The following is a 16,716-nucleotide window of genomic DNA, read 5'->3' on the forward strand; positions in this document are numbered from 1 at the left end:
AGAGACGCATTATACATGCCTTAAAACTATTGGTATGTCATATTTTTTCATTTTTTCCTCAAAAGCCAATAACTTAGTCAGCAAGCAGCTCAAAACTGTCAAATCTCGTGTTACTTGTTGAAACACAACTCAAACACTAAGCTGTCCTATATTTTGTTCCAGCTTATTTATTTAATTTGTTTCTTTTGTGCTTTGAATAAGTCTTCCTAGCTGTTGAATAATTTAGAGTCCAAGTTATTTAGGTAGTTAATTTGTTGGCACGTGCATAGTTTTATGGAAAGACAATTGTATTCCTCATTGCATCAAGTTATGGAATAATACTTCAGGGGCAGCTCAGATGTCGAAAGCAAAAACCATTTGTAGTTTGGAGGTTCCGGCTTCCTTAAACGAACCTGATAAATTTATTTAGCTACTTTCCTCCGTTGTCACACAATAGGCAAAACTAAGAAAGCTAATACCGACTCGTGTATACCACTGATATTCCATCATCTAAACACATCCCAATGCACTTTTTGGAGTCTTATAGTCTTAGATTTCAACATTAGGGTTCCTGCAATACATTACTGTCGTATCTTTGTATACGACGCCAAGTTTCTTAAACCTTAATCACATTCGAACTGGAGTTTGATAAAGTCCCATTAAACTTTTGCTGGATTATTTTAAGAGAATGAGGATCAAATCACACTCAGATTGGTGTTTGATAAGGTTTGTGGAGAGCATTCAAATGACATTTTAGAATATCTGCACAGCACTTGTATAAGCTGAATTCTCATTACCCATTAATTGATTGCTATTTTGACAATAAAGCTTATCAAATTCTTCCACTCTCTGATACCATGAGCCTGGAGAGAATTCTTTGTTGTAGGTTTTATTGAATAGCCATTATTGTATAGAGATTACGACAAATTCATAACCACAAAAACAGAAAGTATTCCTAGGAATTAAGGAATAGGAAATTAGAAAAAATAGAAAATATGAAAGATACATAAAACTTTTTTAAAGAAATTCATAAACTAACCGACGAACCATAAATATAAAAAATTTCAAATATCCAATAATTACAATAATGAGTCTACTGAGAGTCTAGATACAAACACTTGTAGTAATATAATCCATAGATTTACCGGTCAATTATTCAAAAATCCTACTCTAATAATATTAAGGTTGTGTTTACCTACCAGAGTGTGAGTGTGAGTGTGGATCCCTCCTACTACAATGTCTATTTACTCATTTAAGGAGAGTGGAATTTTCACTTCTATGGTTCCTGTTCATTTTTGGAATGAGGAATGAGATTCTCACTCTCATCTCCGACGCAGTCCTAGAGCTTTATATTACCCCGGGCTAAACTAAAATTTTTACATTTTGAAGCGAGCATAAACATTCATAAGTAGAAAGAAGAACATCAAATAAGGGGGGCATGAAAAACCCTATAAATACGCACTTTAAATAAAAATAATTATACAAAAAGAGTAGAAAACAAAAGATAATTTAAATATAAAAACATTATTTTTCAATAATGGAATTTGACATTACAACCATAATAACATGTAATTATATAAGAATTAATAAATGAATTAAGAATTTCAAGCTAGAATAAATCAATAAATACATTTATAATCAATTAAAAATTGCAAGTAGAACTTTTATGTTTGAAAAGTACTTAATTACCAAGCTTAAATAAATTAAACAACTAAAATCTATTCATATTTTTAAATTATAAAAATATTATTAGTCAAAAGTTTCTATAATAAACTAAACTCAATCCAGCAAAAATGTATTTGCGTGTCGTTATTTCTTTACCAAGCACTCTTACTCTCTTTAAAAATCAGATGCTGATGATTCTTCTATCAAAATTTCCTCAAAATACTCAAGTATTACTTTATAACTTATCCTTATAGTTTTTTTTTTCTTTTTTTTTAAAAGGTAAGGAGGGAGGAGGGGGGTGGACAAGCCCAAATACAGTTTTTTTTACCCATTTACCACCCCCATGAATTGAACTCGGGTTTTGGTAGAGACTATAGCTGCACTACAACCAACCTGACTACGCCCTTGGGAGCTTAACTTATTGTCATAGTTAATGTAACTAATAAATAAAATCTCAAAATTCATATAAAAATTGTGAAATTGTCAATAATTTTTACTATATGTTTTTTTAGTCCTTCTAATACTAATGATAATGTTATATTACATGGACATACTTTTTTTCAATTAAAATTTTTAAAAACAAATTAAAGCAGTAATAACATTTTAAACTCCTAATGTTTTCAATCTATTCAATAAATATATAATTTAATCATTTTATAAAATAAGTCATTTATTTTAATTGAACAAAAATATAACTCAACTAGGGATATATTTGAAAATAAAATAAAAAAACTCTGTTGTTACATGAAATTGATGAAAACATAAGGGCATCTGAAATAGGGACATATATGAAAAAAAATAAAAATGCTATCTTTATATAAATTAATAAAAACACAAGGGTCTTAAATAATTTTTCTAGTCCAATTGTTGTTCCGCCACTGCCCACCCCATCTATTCGTTTTTTAACTTTCATTTATTAAATATTTATTAAAATAAAATAATGTTAGATTTATTTTTAAAATAATAAGATTATATTTATTTAAATAAAATTTTATAATTATTTAATAATATTATATTTGTTAAAAATAATAATTAACATTAATTCTAAATTAAAATTACTTAACAATAATATTATTGTATTTATAGAGAATTAATATATTATTATATAATATCTTTATTTGAAAATATAAAATTGTTATATTTATTTTAATTTTAATAGTATTATATTTATTTAATATTTATAATTAATAATAATAAATAATTTATTTTAAGAAAATATTAATTTTCTTAATTTATTTTAAGAAAATATTAATTTTCTACTATATTATTAAAATAATATTTCATTTGTCTCGTTCTTATCAATAATTTTTAATTTACATACTTGAAATTAAAATTAATAAAAAATTATGATTTACATAATTAATAATTATTATGAATTTATATAATTAAAATTAATAGTAAAATACTAGTTTGTTTTATATATTTTTTTATTCACTTTATAATTAAGGACCATAATTATTCTAATAAAAGTAAAATTATAATTTAAAATAATTTACTCTTAATCCAAAATAAAGTAAACTCATAAATAAAATTTTAATTCTTATTCCATACTTCCATTTCAGTATAAGTAAAAAATATATCTCACTCCCACTTTAAATTCTCTATCCCAGAATTTCCACTTCTCCAAATTCCACTATAATATAAATAATAAAAATATCTATCTTAATCTAAATATTTAAAATAAAAAATTAAATAAACCTCACGTCGACTTGAACTCACATCCTCAAATTGAGTTTGAGTAGTGGCAAATGGTTAATTTGTTTTAAAGTATAGTTAAATTTTATTATAAAATTTTTTTAAGTAGAGGCGCAAGACAGCGTGCAAATGTTCAATTTTCAATTTTCCAAAGTCTAGCTGAAGTCTTCTGAATCTATTATCGGACCCTATAGTATATTGTCAAGTAAACTACATAAATTGAAAAATGGTACAAAATAAGGGAATTAAAATTGTTTCCGTGAATTCCGTGGCAGCCTGACCTGGGCTTGCTGATGTGGTAAGGTAACGTATGCAGTTTTAATAATAATAATAATTAAATAAATAAAATTAAAAAGAAAAAACAATGTTATTGTTATTATTACTTTGGGGAGAATTGAATGATCTTTGGTATCTTTGTCTCTTGCATCAGTTTCAGTTTCCCTTTTTTTTTTCTTTTTTTTTTAACTTTTTGGGGTTTTCCTTTCAGCTCCAGTTGCAATTCGCACTCGTAAGTTTCCAATTTTTGTCATCTTATGTGGTCGGAATTTTTTCGGTATTTTTGTTTTCGATGCTAATGTTAAATTGCTCTTGTTTTATTCTTGAATTGATGAATTTTTTCATTAGGATTTCTGTTTGGTTGCCAAGAAACTAAAACTGAAACTTAAGCTTCATCTTCACTCTGTTGTTATTTTGATTTTCTGAAATTAGACAAGAGATTTATTTTGATTTTCTGAAATTAGACGAGATTATTGAACTGTTTGATAAATAACTCGTTTAGTAGCTACCTATGAAATGCATTGGTATTAAATTGTGAGATTGATATGATAATTACTGATACCTTCTTGTAAGCAGTGGCTTCAAACAGATTAATACAAAAAGCTGGATTGATATTTGTTGCTTTTTGAAGGATTTTGATGGGTTCTTTATTAAGCCGAAATACTTCAAGGGTTGGAGCAACTAAACCTTCTGAGGCTTTGCAGTATGAAACTTGCAAGAGGCAGAGGTTGTTGTCTAGCTTTTTTGACGAAAGTCCACGATTGATTCCAAGTCTTCCTGATGAGATATCGCTTCAGATTCTTGCTCGAATACCTAGAATTTACTACTTGAATGTAAAATTAGTGTCCAGGGCTTGGAAAGCTGCCATTACAAGTTCTGAGCTTTTCAGTTTCAGAAAAGAACTTGGAACAACTGAAGAATGGCTTTATATATTAACAAAGGTTGAAGACGACAAGCTTTCTTGGCATGCTTTGGATCCCTTGGCCGGAAGATGGCAAAGGTTGCCACCAATGCCTAGCATTATCTTTGAAGATGAATTGAGGAGAGGTTCGGCGGCAATCCGGATGTGGAATGTATTGGGATCAACTATTAAAATAGCTGATCTCATAAGGGGCTGGCTTGGGAAGAAGGATGCTTTGGATCGAATGGGATTTTGTGGCTGTTCCATTGGGGCAGTTGATGGTTGCCTCTATGTGTTGGGGGGATTTTCTAGAGCCTTAGCCATGAGAAATGTGTGGCGGTATGATCCTGTTCTAAATGCTTGGAGTGAAGTGAGTTCCATGTCAGTTGGTAGAGCCTATTCTAAGATTGGCATCTTAAACAACAAGCTCTATGCTGTTGGAGGGGTTACCAGAGGTCCTGGTGGACTGACCCCTCTTCAATCTGCTGAAGTTTTTGATCCTCGTACAGGTCTATGGTCGGAGATACTGAGTATGCCTTTCTCAAAAGCTCAGGTGCTACCAACGGCATTTTTGGCTGATTTACTTAAGCCCATTGCCACTGGAATGACATCATATAGAGGAAGGTTATTTGTACCTCAGAGTTTATACTTCTGGCCTTTTTTTGTTGATGTTGGAGGAGAGGTTTATGATCCAGATGTAAATTCATGGGTTGAAATGCCAGTTGGGATGGGTGAGGGTTGGCCGGTGAGACAGGCTGGAACAAAATTGAGCATCACAGTTGAAGGTGAGCTGTACGCACTAGATCCCTCTGGTGCACTTGATAGTGCAAAGATCAAGGTGTATGATTATCATGACGATACTTGGAAAGTTGTGGTTGGGGATGTACCCTTACCAAACTTTACTGATTCAGAGTCACCATATCTACTTGCTGGTTTACTTGGAAAGCTTCATGTGATAACCAATGATGCTAATCACAACATAGCAGTCTTGCAGGCTGATGTGAAAAATCATTTTGCTTCCATGCCGTCTGCTTCATCATCTTCATTCCATGACTGCATAAATGAACCAGCTTCAGGATCAGAAACAGATACATGGAAGATGATTGCCATAAGGAATGCTGGATCCGCTGAGCTGGTTAGCTGTCAAACAATTAATCTTTGATGCTACTGGGTTGCACCCTTTCAATTTTCTTTTTTTCCTTTTCCCCTTTCTCTAGAGTCAATAATAGAAGAGTTTGATATCATAGTTTGTTCTGATTGCTTCTGCGGTCAAATCTTTGACCTTAGAATTGGCAATTAACTTATGATCTATGGCAGACGAGTTTTCCTTTTATTTTTGTATAGAATAGAGAATTAGTCCCGGCAGTTGGGGATATCCAAGTGAGTGTTCTCCGAAGTGCAGTGCAACTGTAGCCTCTACCAAAACTCGAGTTCGATTCTTGGGAGTAGTAAGGGGGATAAAAATTGTATTTGAGCTTGCCCAACCCCCCTTACCTTTTCTTTTTAAAAAAAGTGAGTTTTCTCCGAAGTGACTGTGACATCATTGATGTAATAGTTAAGTATGTTTTTCTTATTTATATATATTTTTCTCCAAAATAGATAAGAGTCTTTTTCAAATAAAGGAATGAACGCTGTAAGAAAGCCTGTTTTTTCTATGAAGAACACTAAATTAGCACTTGAAAATGTAAGATCATGGTAAACTGTCAGTCTGCTATACTTTTACTTTGCTACTTCAATGAGAAGACAACTGCAACAGCAAGACTAAAATTACATCAGATCTTCAGTCTTCCAAACAACTCAACTTTAGAACATGATGGATTATTTTAGCAGTAGAAAGTATCAGCAACACTGTTTTAAAATAAAATGGGTAATACATTCTCGAAGATGACTTAAAAAACTGATTCATATGTCTCAAACAGCATAAAAGGTTCTCAAACGGGCTAGTAGCAACATCCAAACACATGTAACTGGCTACATTGTCTTACATCACAAACATACTGCAGTACTTCAAGATCCTGATCAGGCCATGACACTTGGCTTTATTCCATAATACATAAAGATAGATGTGAAAGGAACCGTAAAGGTTATTACAACTATCAGAAAAGGGCTTCCAGCCTCCTCGAGGCTTCGAGGATGCTTTCCCGATGCCCAAAACCACTAATTCTTATGTATTCTTCACCACCTGGACCAAATCCAGAACCTGGAACAGTTGTTATATGAGTTTTCTCAAGAATCTCAGCAAATACATCCCAAGATTTCCTACCCGGAAAATGTGCCCATACGTAGGGGGCATTTATGCCCCCATAGACCTTTATACCGAGGGAAGCAAGAGTGTCAATCAGTATCCTTGTGTTCTCCTTGTAGTAGTCAACCACCGAATGTACAGCCTGAGAAAATTTCAAACAATGAATATACTATTCATCCTTCTTGTCATAAGTCAAAGTACAAAATTATCAAGGGTTAGATTTAATCAAACACGTGTCAAAATTCTAGAATTCCAATTATTTATGTTTTCCGACCATGGCTTGGCAATCATTTAAAGTAATTCTTTTGCTTGCTTTAAACAATTCTATAGATTACTGATGTAGCTTGAGGAAGAAAAACTTGATGCTGTCCGTAACTACTAGGACACTTTCATTCCAAGGAATTTTTTCGTCAAGGACAACAGAAAAGCAAATTACAAGTTTGTAAAGATATATTATTGCTTCCTGCTTCAAGAAGCTAACTGAAGAGAGTATCTGTTCTGCACTTCTTCCATTAATACCCATAGAAATAAATCCAGAAAATTTCCAGTCGACAATTTTCTACTGACAGTCTTAAGGTAGTGGATGAAGGTAGTAATATTGTGGATAGCTCTACAACTTCAACATAACAAACTATAAATTGGCCCTCCAAATTTAAAAAATGAGCTACGAATTCTTTTTTTTGGAAAAAAATAATAAACACTCAAGTACCCATTGAAGCCCAAATCTAGGAGCTGAAAAGCTGCTTCTTACCAGAGAAGCTGCACTGTGGCTTCAAAAAAATGAACTAGGATAAGCTAAAGTAGACAGCAGGGACAAATGATGCAGATTGGTCACAGGCCTAGCACTAACCACGAGCACAAACATAAGTGCATTGTATGTGCATGCATATACATATCGAACACTAATGCAATGACAAGTTAAAGACAACAGCTAAAACTAATTTGATTTTGCAGTGCGTTCCCATATTTAAACTTACCTCCAAACCCTCCGAAGAAAGACATGCTAAACCACCAGCCTGTGCTATATTCGATGCTCCATTAAAGCAAGTACATATAATGCGATTGAAGTCATTTATGACAGGGAACCCACTTGAAAATAAGAGTTCTTCAGGAACTACTGTCCAACCAAGACGCACGCCTGTAAACCCAGAAAATTTGGAGAAAGATGAAATTTCGATTGCAACCTGAATGATAAAAATTAAAGTTATAATGGAGAATTATTAAAGTTATAACGGAGAAGAAAGCATTTTTCTGCATACTATTCAATGCTGAGCATGCAATTGATGACTCGTCCAAGCAGATGATAATCAATAGGGCATATGTCTCAAATTACAACCAGCCAAAAGCAAGTTACCTACTTGATAATTATGGTGGGTGGCTGAGCTGGACTAAAGGTATCATAATTGTGCACGTTCATGTTTTCTAGATTTCACCTCACCCAAAGGTGAAAGAGATCAATGTGTTTACCTTTAAAAAATGGCACATGGATTGATTCTGATATGACAAAGACAAACACAATAAGATCAATGTGTTTATCTTTATAAAATGGCAGATGGATAGCTTCTGATATCACAAAGACAAACACAATACTGGATATGAACATCTAACACAGTGGTCAAAATCCGGAACTACTTAGCCAGATGGCATACAATGGAATTTACCTCTCTGGCACCAGGAATTTCGTAGATAGATCTTGGACAACCATCTGTAACATAAGCTGCATATGCGGAGTCAAAAATAATAATCGATCCATTGTTCCTTGCAAACTCCACAAGTTGCTCTAATTGGTTTTGGGTTGCTGCATGACCAGTCGGATTATTTGGAGAGCAAAAGAAGATTATGTCTGTTCTGCTAGTGCCTTTTAAGTCAGGAAAGAAATTATTTCCTGGTCCGCATTCCAAATATTCAATATTACAGTACTTCCCAACTTCATCTTCTAAATCACCAGCCTGACCGACTATAACACTCGAGTCTATATAAGCCTGTCAGAAGCAAATCTTCATCATCAAAAACCTCAGTGCCATGACCAGGGTATAAATACAAACCAGTGAAACAAATAACCATGTGGCTTAGGTGATCATATCTAGCTCGTATTGTGAGTTAATATTCTGCCAAAGAATAAACAAATCTACCAAATCATGTCAAAAGGGATATAGAACGGAAGAAAATGTAGGAAGAAACACATTTAAATATCAAGGATGTCTCCAAAAGATTGGATTCCCTTTTTCTTCTGTGTGTTCTAGAAGCATATCAGAATTGGGTTCCAATCTTAGAAGGTTTCTTAATTACGCAACCAAAAAAGTAGAACTAAAATCACTTATGGAAAGAAAAGACAGAGAGAGAAAAAGAATAAAGAAAATAAAACAAAACAAAAAAGAGGAAAGAGAGAGAGGTAATTTAAAATAACTGGTATTCATTTATGCCATTCTCCTTATCAGTAAGGGCATTTAAAAGTTTAGTTTACTTTGAGGAAACAATAAGAGAAAATTTGTGTTTATATATTTAAGATGTCTCTGAAAAACTGGGATTCCTTTTTCCTTCTTTATGATCTAGAAGTATATTGGAATTTTCCTTCTGTATGTTCTAGAAATATTTCATGGTTCTGTTCCAAAGACAAAATCATCGTGGGTTTGCACACTTGAAATATTACAAGGTTTCTTAAATAAACAACCAAGAAAGTAGAAGTAGATTCACTTTTGCAAGGAAAAATAACACAAAGGAAACAGAGAGAGGGAGAGAGAATTTAAAAGAACTGGCATTCATTTATGAGATTCTCTTGATCTATAAAGATATCTAAAAGCGAGGTAGCTTTAGGAAACTAAAAGAGGAAAATTGTTTGTTGATTTGTTTCTGTAGTTTGAGGAAACCAAAAGAGCAAAATTGTTTATCAATTTGCTTATAGTGAAAACTAGAAATGGTGAAGAGTTTGAGTCATTCAGGGCATAGTCTCAAGCTCTAAGTGTTGTGGACTCCCTTAATTCTCTTCAAATAAATCTAATATCAATATGCTAGATTTTATGCTAGTTTATTTTAGTTTGTCCCACGTGTAAACCTCTCATTTAAAGGGTTTCATTGGCCTTTCCCACACAACAAAAAATACTTATTACTTGCTACAAGAATGAGTGATAAGTGCATATTTTCTCTATATTTTATTATTAATTTCTCCATCTTTTTCTTGTTTTGGTCTTAAATATTCTAATTATTTTAGTTAGTTCTTAATTTAGTTATTTTGTTAAATTATATTTTATTATGTTAAATTTTTATCTTAATTTTTATAGAGAAAATAGGAAGAGGAGTTGGCGGAAGACAAGTGAGCAAGAGCTATTCGGCCAAATATAGACAAACCACAGCTGGCCGCTTCGATTAATCTCCATGACTAGTTTTGTCAACTCTTTTATTCTCAATTCAATTATATTAGGCTAGATTTTCTATTTGGTTGAGGGTGAATTTAAAACCCTAAACATGATTTATAATTAATATTTAATTTCCATCATTCAATTTATTTAATTGAAATTGTTTATATTCTTTTATAATTAATGTTTATAATTTTACTCATCTTCTTTGAGTGGCTAATTAGATATGATTTGAATAGTTTTACTGCTAGATTGAAACACTTGATCCGTTATTGTCATGACATTTTAATCATTAATAGCAGATTGGAATCAGTGATTACAATTGGAGAACGTAACCTAGGCTAAAAAATCTAAACTTGTGTTTTTATTACCTTGATCAACCTAAGATCTTTCTCTACTTAATGCTTCCATTATCTTAAATTTAGAGATCTTGTTTTAAATTATTTAATGGTTAGAGATTAGGTGAAGAACTTGTTTTACCTAACAACATATTAAGGAAAGATAGAGATTAACGGAGCTTATTGTTGTCTAAGGTTGATAGTTTCAATTGAAATTGATGATAGAATTGATATATTGATTATGTGCATGTTTGGTGGTGGCGAATGATCCTTTGACCAAAGTTGTCATTATTATTATTTCTTTTTCCTTTAATTAGCGTTTCTATTAAATTATTATCTTCGTAGCTTTAGTTTCTTTATTTCTTGTCATTTAGTTAAAAATTCATAAAACCCCTTTTATTTATAGTTGGCATTTTCTTTAGTTAGATTAATTTATATTTTTAGTTTTTATTATTATTATTATCATTATTTTAAGTCCTTGTTTTAGAGTTGATAATAAATAAAACTAGCATTGTCTCCGTGAAATCGATCATTACTTGCTCTATATTAGTTGTTTATATCATTAGTAAGGTTTTAAATTTGGTATACCCTAACAATACTACCAATGAGAACGAAGTAAGTTGCATCAAAACATTTGATTCATGAATAATGCCCAAATTCCTATGGCTTTAGGACCAAACAACTATTTGCCAGAAAGTAGGTTACTAAGATTTTGGAGCTTAATGAATTGTTTTCAACAGATCTCTACTTCCTGTATAACCAAAATCAAAGGCAAGCATAAAGCATTAAGAACTAAAGAAAAGAAGATAGAAGTCTCTGAACAGTTAAGGTCAGGCATCTCTAATTCAATAATCTGAGCTGTTAGGATATTAGACATCCTTTACTTAACTACGACCATGAAAAGTACATGAAAAGCATATAAATAGAGATTATAAATGTACGCACGTTTTAAATACCCATACCCATACACATATATAAGACTAAGGTGAAGAGAAGAATACTACTGGAAATGATGGATCTTGAGCAGCTACTGTTACATTGGAACCTAAAACCAGCTGCATATACGGAAAGTAATCAACATTCAAGCTTTTTGCAGTAAACTAAGATGAAATATTTTTTTCTAGACTTTTTGAAAAATTTAAGCCGGATTTTGTAAAACCAACTGCAACTGGAAAAAATAAAAATTATACATAATATGTATTAAACTTGGAATAATTGAATACCAGAAGGCGAGCAATATCACACTGTGATCCATCTGATACAAAAACTTCACTTTCTTTCACTAGTACATCTTTATAGTATGTTTCTGCTATTGCTTTCCGTAATTCCTGCTATTCACAACCAGAAATTAAAATACCACAGAATATATCTGATACACGATAAAAACATTGTCTCAGTTGAAATATGATACATATAAAGAGAGTCAGGAAACAAAACTTAATCAAAACTGAATTATCATGCAAATCGGTATATCTAAAGGCTGATCTATTTCTGCAGAAATGCAGAAATTTGCAGCATCAAGTTTCTAAAATTAAAAAGTGAAACTTTTATAGGTCCTGGTAATATAACCATTTCAACAGAAAACACTCATTGAGTTGACTTACCAGCTGAATTCATCAGCCTGGCAAACATAATTGAAAACAAATAGGATAGCATATAAGGGACTACTGTTGCTGCAAATCCACAATACTTGAAATGTTTTAACAAAGATGATTCCGTGATGTACAATAGGAGGGAAGACTGTAGAAGTGAGGAAAGAATAAAGAGCAGAAATTCGGGTTGAGGAGTAGAAAAGAACTAGAGAGGTGAGAAGAACAGAGAGGAAGGGGATTGAATTACCTTTTTGTGAGAGTTGTAGAAAAAATCTACTATCACTAATCAAGCCTCTTTTGAAAATAATGTAAAATGTTTACTTATAACGGTTGTCATAAACAGCAGTCAGCCAAAACTAATTGACTAACAGAATTAAGTTATTCCAAACCAACACAATTGAGTAACCCCACTTGAACTCTGAAAAGTAATTCTACTAAGCTCTGATACAGAATAAATCCTAACCATAATTAAAATTGTATTTTGCATCAATATGATTTCAAGAAATGAAGTCCAGTACTATAAATGCTAGATACATGCTTGTTGAACTGACAAACAACATGAAACTGCCAAAACAGGCTTTCTGGATACCTTGTTCCCTTGTTCAGCTCCATATCCTCTGTAACCTTCGGCTGTTGCAAGGGCACGAGCATACTGCACAACAAAAGACTAGTGAACAATTACCTTTCAACAAAACTCAAGCAATAATTGTCCCTTGTAACACAAAAGTGGATGCCAAAAGTCATTGCCTCCTACATTGCCATCCAAGGAATAGAACTATTGTACAACAGAAAAAAAGGAAAAGAAAAATACGAATTTTCATTGCATTCAATGATTTTCTACATTATACTCTTGCATGAACTTGTGTATGAGTATTTTATTATACTATTTTTTCTCCATTTTACATGTAGACAAGTAAGATTCCCCCCCCCCCCCCCCCCCGCCCCGCCCCCCAAGTTTGTCTATCCTTGTATGTATGACAATTTAAAGGAGGATGGTATCAACTTTATTGGAAAATGGCAGGGACCATTATATTTTATCATGTTGATTTACTACATATATAAATTACTTGCTCAATATGGATGATTTTTTTTTTTTTGTGACAACCCAGACTCTCTCCTGCACTAACTTGGACGATGGGTCCGCGCATGCCAGGCCCTAAACTGGGGGTCAGTCAGGCACTCTAACCCTATGACCCATGAGACAACAAAGGGTGGAATTTTAAGCTCACCAGAAGGATCAAACCTGAGACTTCGATACAGCAAAGCACTGGATCACAAGCCCTTAATCAACTGGGCTGCCCCTTTGGGGGCACTCAATATGGGAAGAATAATTCCTGGAAAACCTGCCTGTGTACAATAGTCTTCTTTCACTAGGTAATTCTCCAGCTTCTCAATTAAGCAAACTAATATAAAACATAATCTATATGTTATCACTGTTTACCAGACCTATTTTCCCTTTATTCTCAATATGGCTTTGAATAACCTCATTCCAAGCTTTGTCTCAATGATAGTGACTTGGTGACATAAAGGTTAAAGAAAATACAGGGATAAAACTAGGCAAGCTATCCAATTAAATCATCAATTCTAAAGTAAGAAAATATTTTATCAGAACTTGACTGTAAAATATATGCCCATCTGACTTTAACTAAGGCTGATTTGGGATCTTAATGAGCTTTGAGCTGAATACTGATCTTAAAATAAGCAGAGAGATAAGATAGTAAGACAAAAAAAGTTCAGTATGCAAAACTTACATTAGCCATGCTCATAGAAATGTTGTCTGGTATAGGCTGTGTAGTATCACCTATCCCAAGGCTTATGACCTTTGCATTGGGATACTTCTCAAGGTGTTGAAGTTCACGCCGAGCAATCTAATTCAAGCATCCATTATTGTTTAGTGAAGAAAAGGCATAATAAACCAAGACATCAGTTCAGAGGTAACAGAATAATAAGATAAACCAACTAACAGAATTAATAGTTAATTAAAGACCAAACAGAGGTTCAGCCAAGGAGGCAGAAGATCTAGTGCTTTATGAATTGATATGATCAGAGAAGATTAGCATGTTTCAATCAACCAAAACTACTCATTGTGAAACCTGGAGAAACCACAATTGCCTACTCATCATCTATTTAACAGGAAAAACTTAAGGAATTAGAAAAATCTTTGAGGATCCTGCTGTGCACCTAAGGGAGGGAAAAGAGAAAATCAAAAATCATGAACATGAGTGAAATTTGTATTCAAACTTAAAAAAAGAAAAAAAAAGTTATGGTAGGTTTACAGACAGCACCTCTGTAAACAGATAGCCATTACGCAGCTTCTCCAAATTGATGTTTCGGTGAACCTTCGTGCAACGACCTATCATTCCACAATTAGGTTATGGGAGAAAAAGATTGTAGCTAAAGCATAAAGCAGCTAGAATGAGAAAAAGGAGTATAGAAAAAAAAATGGCTTGAACAAGGGATGATTGATGTATGCACATACCAACCCCCTCCTTCCGGACTGTCAAACTGTGTAACAAAGAGCAGCAAAATAACAAAAAGAAATTAGTGGAATAATATCAAAAACAATCATTTTTGCAGGAAACAAAGGAGAGTAAATATTAAAGTCCTAAAACAATTAAAATCCTAAAATCTTCCTATATCAGTAAGTAAGAATGCATGCATCATAGCATTGAAATCATAGCAGTACCTGGGCTGGACCATCCTAGGCTGCAAGGAAGTTCTATAGGACAGAGAATTAAATGTTAATAATTTGTTCATTTTTTGTAATGATTTTTTTTTCCCCAAAGACAAACTTATGTCAGGTACTCTTTCAATGCGAGATGAGTAGTAGCAAGGACACTACACAGCAACATCGAGAAATATATAGACGCCTACCACAGTTCAAACAGAAGTCACTCTCAACTTAGATTTTTTAGATGTTAAGGAAGTGATCCATGAAATTTTTCTGCAGTAGTTAGTCCTTGGAAGCAAACACATGTGAGTTTTGATCTGTTCACACCACATGTCGGAGCCAATTCATTTCTCGACTATTGTAGTTGGACTAATGAATCCATTTCATCCTTTAATTGTAAATTAACAACAAAGACAAATGTATTTTCCATGTGTCCACCTAACTGCTTCCTTTTGTGATATTCTCTTGACTTCGGAAGTGCATGGAAATTGATTAAATCTCTGTTTAAAACTACTACAAATCCTCTAAAGTCCAAAAGTCCTTTGGAAAGGGAAGAAAAGCATCCGCTCAATCAAAAACATTTCAACATAAGGTACATTTTCTTGTCTTTCGACCAAGAAAGCTCCTGTAACCAGTTACCTCTGGATTTGGACATTCTATAACCTATGCCAGGTCATGAACACAATATGCACAAATACGGGCAGTGTACCACTTTCAAAATGAAGAAAGATAAAGTTCACTCACAATTACAATGCTGTAACAATATTCAGTGCAACCTTAAGGGTAACCTCAATCTATTGATTTTAAGACCGGAAGGCCTGTTGATGCCAGTGTAACCTTAAGAGTAACCTCAATCTACAAAGTCATATTAAGAAACACAATCTAGGCTAGAAAAAGAATTAATTGGAATTGTTACGTGAACATGTGGGTCAGTCAGTTCTTTCATCAAACAAATGCATGTGAAAGAAACTTCTGACTAAGTGCACGACCAGTAGATTGTAAGCACATACCTACTTCCACTATTACAAGAGATCAAAAATATTCTAACCAACCTCCACTTGCAAAAACATACATTGATTTTAAAAATTTTGAATCTTCAAATCTTTTAAATATTTCTTCTAGCTAGAGACATGCCAAAGTTTCCTAAAAGAAACATTCTCATTTTCTTAATTACCAAGAATCTTCCGAACATCTAAATGTAATCTACCAGAAATTTCCAATATTGACTAAACCAATGTCAGTTTTGAGTCTTTTGACTAAAACATGTCAATAAGATTACAAAGAACCTCCGGCCTCAGCATGCCCAGTATCAGTGGAAAAAGAAACACCTAGCTACCTTGACCTTTAAATAAAGTAATACAGCACATTCGACATAGAATTGATGTTCAACAGAAAAAAAAAATGCTGGAAAGAAAGAAACTGCATTGAAAATGACTTTCCTGGTATGAACGGACTGAAGAAACTTACTATTTCAAATATCAACTAGATTACATACGAGTAAACTCCTAACTTAATCAGAAACAATGCCAACCCCAGAAATAATAAGTTAACAAGATTTAGTTTTTAGTACCAAATTTTGACAAACCTTATAAAAAAAAAAATTGTTGGTTGATCTTGAGTTCAAAGGACAGCCACTGAAAATAAATACTATTGTTTGACAGAAAACCAGAAGCATAGCACAAGAGATTTTGGAGGTTGACTGAATATCTAGTAATTATTTTTTTAAAGAAGCAATGTGATTGTTAAAGGAACAAGAATATATTATACATGTATACACAATAAAATCAGTCAAAGTCAAGAAAAAAATAACAAGATATAAACACCTAACGCATAAGCCAAGCCGGCCCTTGAACAAATAATACAACGCAGGCAAGTTTAGAGGGAAAAAAATAAATAAGATGAAAAATAATTTTATTCTAACGTCAGAATGCTTAGCAAGTATACGGTACCTCTGGGTTCGCCAGCTTTGTGCCCAAAAGAGATCTACAAGCTAACAGTCAA

At 32.9% G+C, this 16,716-nt stretch overlaps 2 protein-coding genes across 8 annotated transcripts; one reads left to right on the forward strand and one right to left on the reverse strand.

The window, feature by feature from the left end:
- Nucleotides 1-3,491: 3,491 nt before the first annotated feature.
- Nucleotides 3,492-5,849, forward strand: LOC102620532 (F-box/kelch-repeat protein At1g22040-like). Of its 4 annotated transcripts, none has more exons than XM_006493233.4 (2): nucleotides 3,492-3,642; nucleotides 4,247-5,849. In XM_006493233.4, the coding sequence occupies exon 2, from the start codon at nucleotides 4,254-4,256 to the stop codon at nucleotides 5,676-5,678; it is 1,425 nt and encodes a 474-aa protein (XP_006493296.2). In that variant the 5' UTR covers nucleotides 3,492-3,642; nucleotides 4,247-4,253; the 3' UTR covers nucleotides 5,679-5,849. The 4 variants fall into 4 exon arrangements, with proteins under 4 accessions (XP_006493296.2, XP_006493293.2, XP_006493294.2 ...); XM_006493230.4 differs by having other exon boundaries at nucleotides 3,519-3,637; XM_006493231.4 differs by lacking the exon at nucleotides 3,492-3,642 and adding an exon at nucleotides 3,688-3,847.
- A 485-nt stretch (nucleotides 5,850-6,334) lies between these two features.
- LOC102619865 (aminotransferase ALD1, chloroplastic) lies at nucleotides 6,335-16,284 on the reverse strand. Of its 4 annotated transcripts, none has more exons than XM_006493227.4 (10): nucleotides 14,731-16,283; nucleotides 14,524-14,549; nucleotides 14,330-14,397; nucleotides 13,796-13,912; nucleotides 12,634-12,696; nucleotides 11,676-11,783; nucleotides 11,457-11,507; nucleotides 8,423-8,743; nucleotides 7,739-7,945; nucleotides 6,335-6,903 (listed from the first exon to the last, which is right to left on the reverse strand). In XM_006493227.4, the coding sequence occupies exons 1-10, from the start codon at nucleotides 14,799-14,801 to the stop codon at nucleotides 6,613-6,615; spliced, it is 1,323 nt and encodes a 440-aa protein (XP_006493290.3). In that variant the 5' UTR covers nucleotides 14,802-16,283; the 3' UTR covers nucleotides 6,335-6,612. The 4 variants fall into 4 exon arrangements, with proteins under 4 accessions (XP_006493290.3, XP_052296915.1, XP_052296916.1 ...); XM_052440955.1 differs by having other exon boundaries at nucleotides 11,676-11,780; nucleotides 14,731-16,282; XM_052440956.1 differs by lacking the exon at nucleotides 11,457-11,507 and having other exon boundaries at nucleotides 14,731-16,284.
- Between the last annotated feature and the right edge of the window lie 432 nt (nucleotides 16,285-16,716).

This window comes from Citrus sinensis, chromosome 5 (assembly GCF_022201045.2).
Source record: "Citrus sinensis cultivar Valencia sweet orange chromosome 5, DVS_A1.0, whole genome shotgun sequence".
NCBI lineage: Eukaryota > Viridiplantae > Streptophyta > Magnoliopsida > Sapindales > Rutaceae > Citrus > Citrus sinensis.

Bases quoted from the DNA above. Each gene is read 5' to 3' on its own strand.
- LOC102620532 (XM_006493231.4), top strand. From the start codon at position 3,738: ATGATCTTTGGTATCTTTGTCTCTTGCATCAGTTTCAGTTTCCCTTTT. The intron at 3,848-4,246 runs GTAAGTTTCCAA...TGCTTTTTGAAG, and splicing joins TCCAGTTGCAATTCGCACTC to GATTTTGATGGGTTCTTTAT.
- LOC102619865 (XM_006493227.4), bottom strand. From the start codon at position 14,801: ATGAACAAATTATTAACATTTAATTCTCTGTCCTATAGAACTTCCTTG. The intron at 13,913-14,329 runs GTGCTGTCTGTA...TGCTTGAATTAG, and splicing joins ATGGCTATCTGTTTACAGAG to ATTGCTCGGCGTGAACTTCA. The intron at 11,784-12,633 runs GTATCCAGAAAG...GGTTGTGAATAG, and splicing joins GAGCTGAACAAGGGAACAAG to CAGGAATTACGGAAAGCAAT.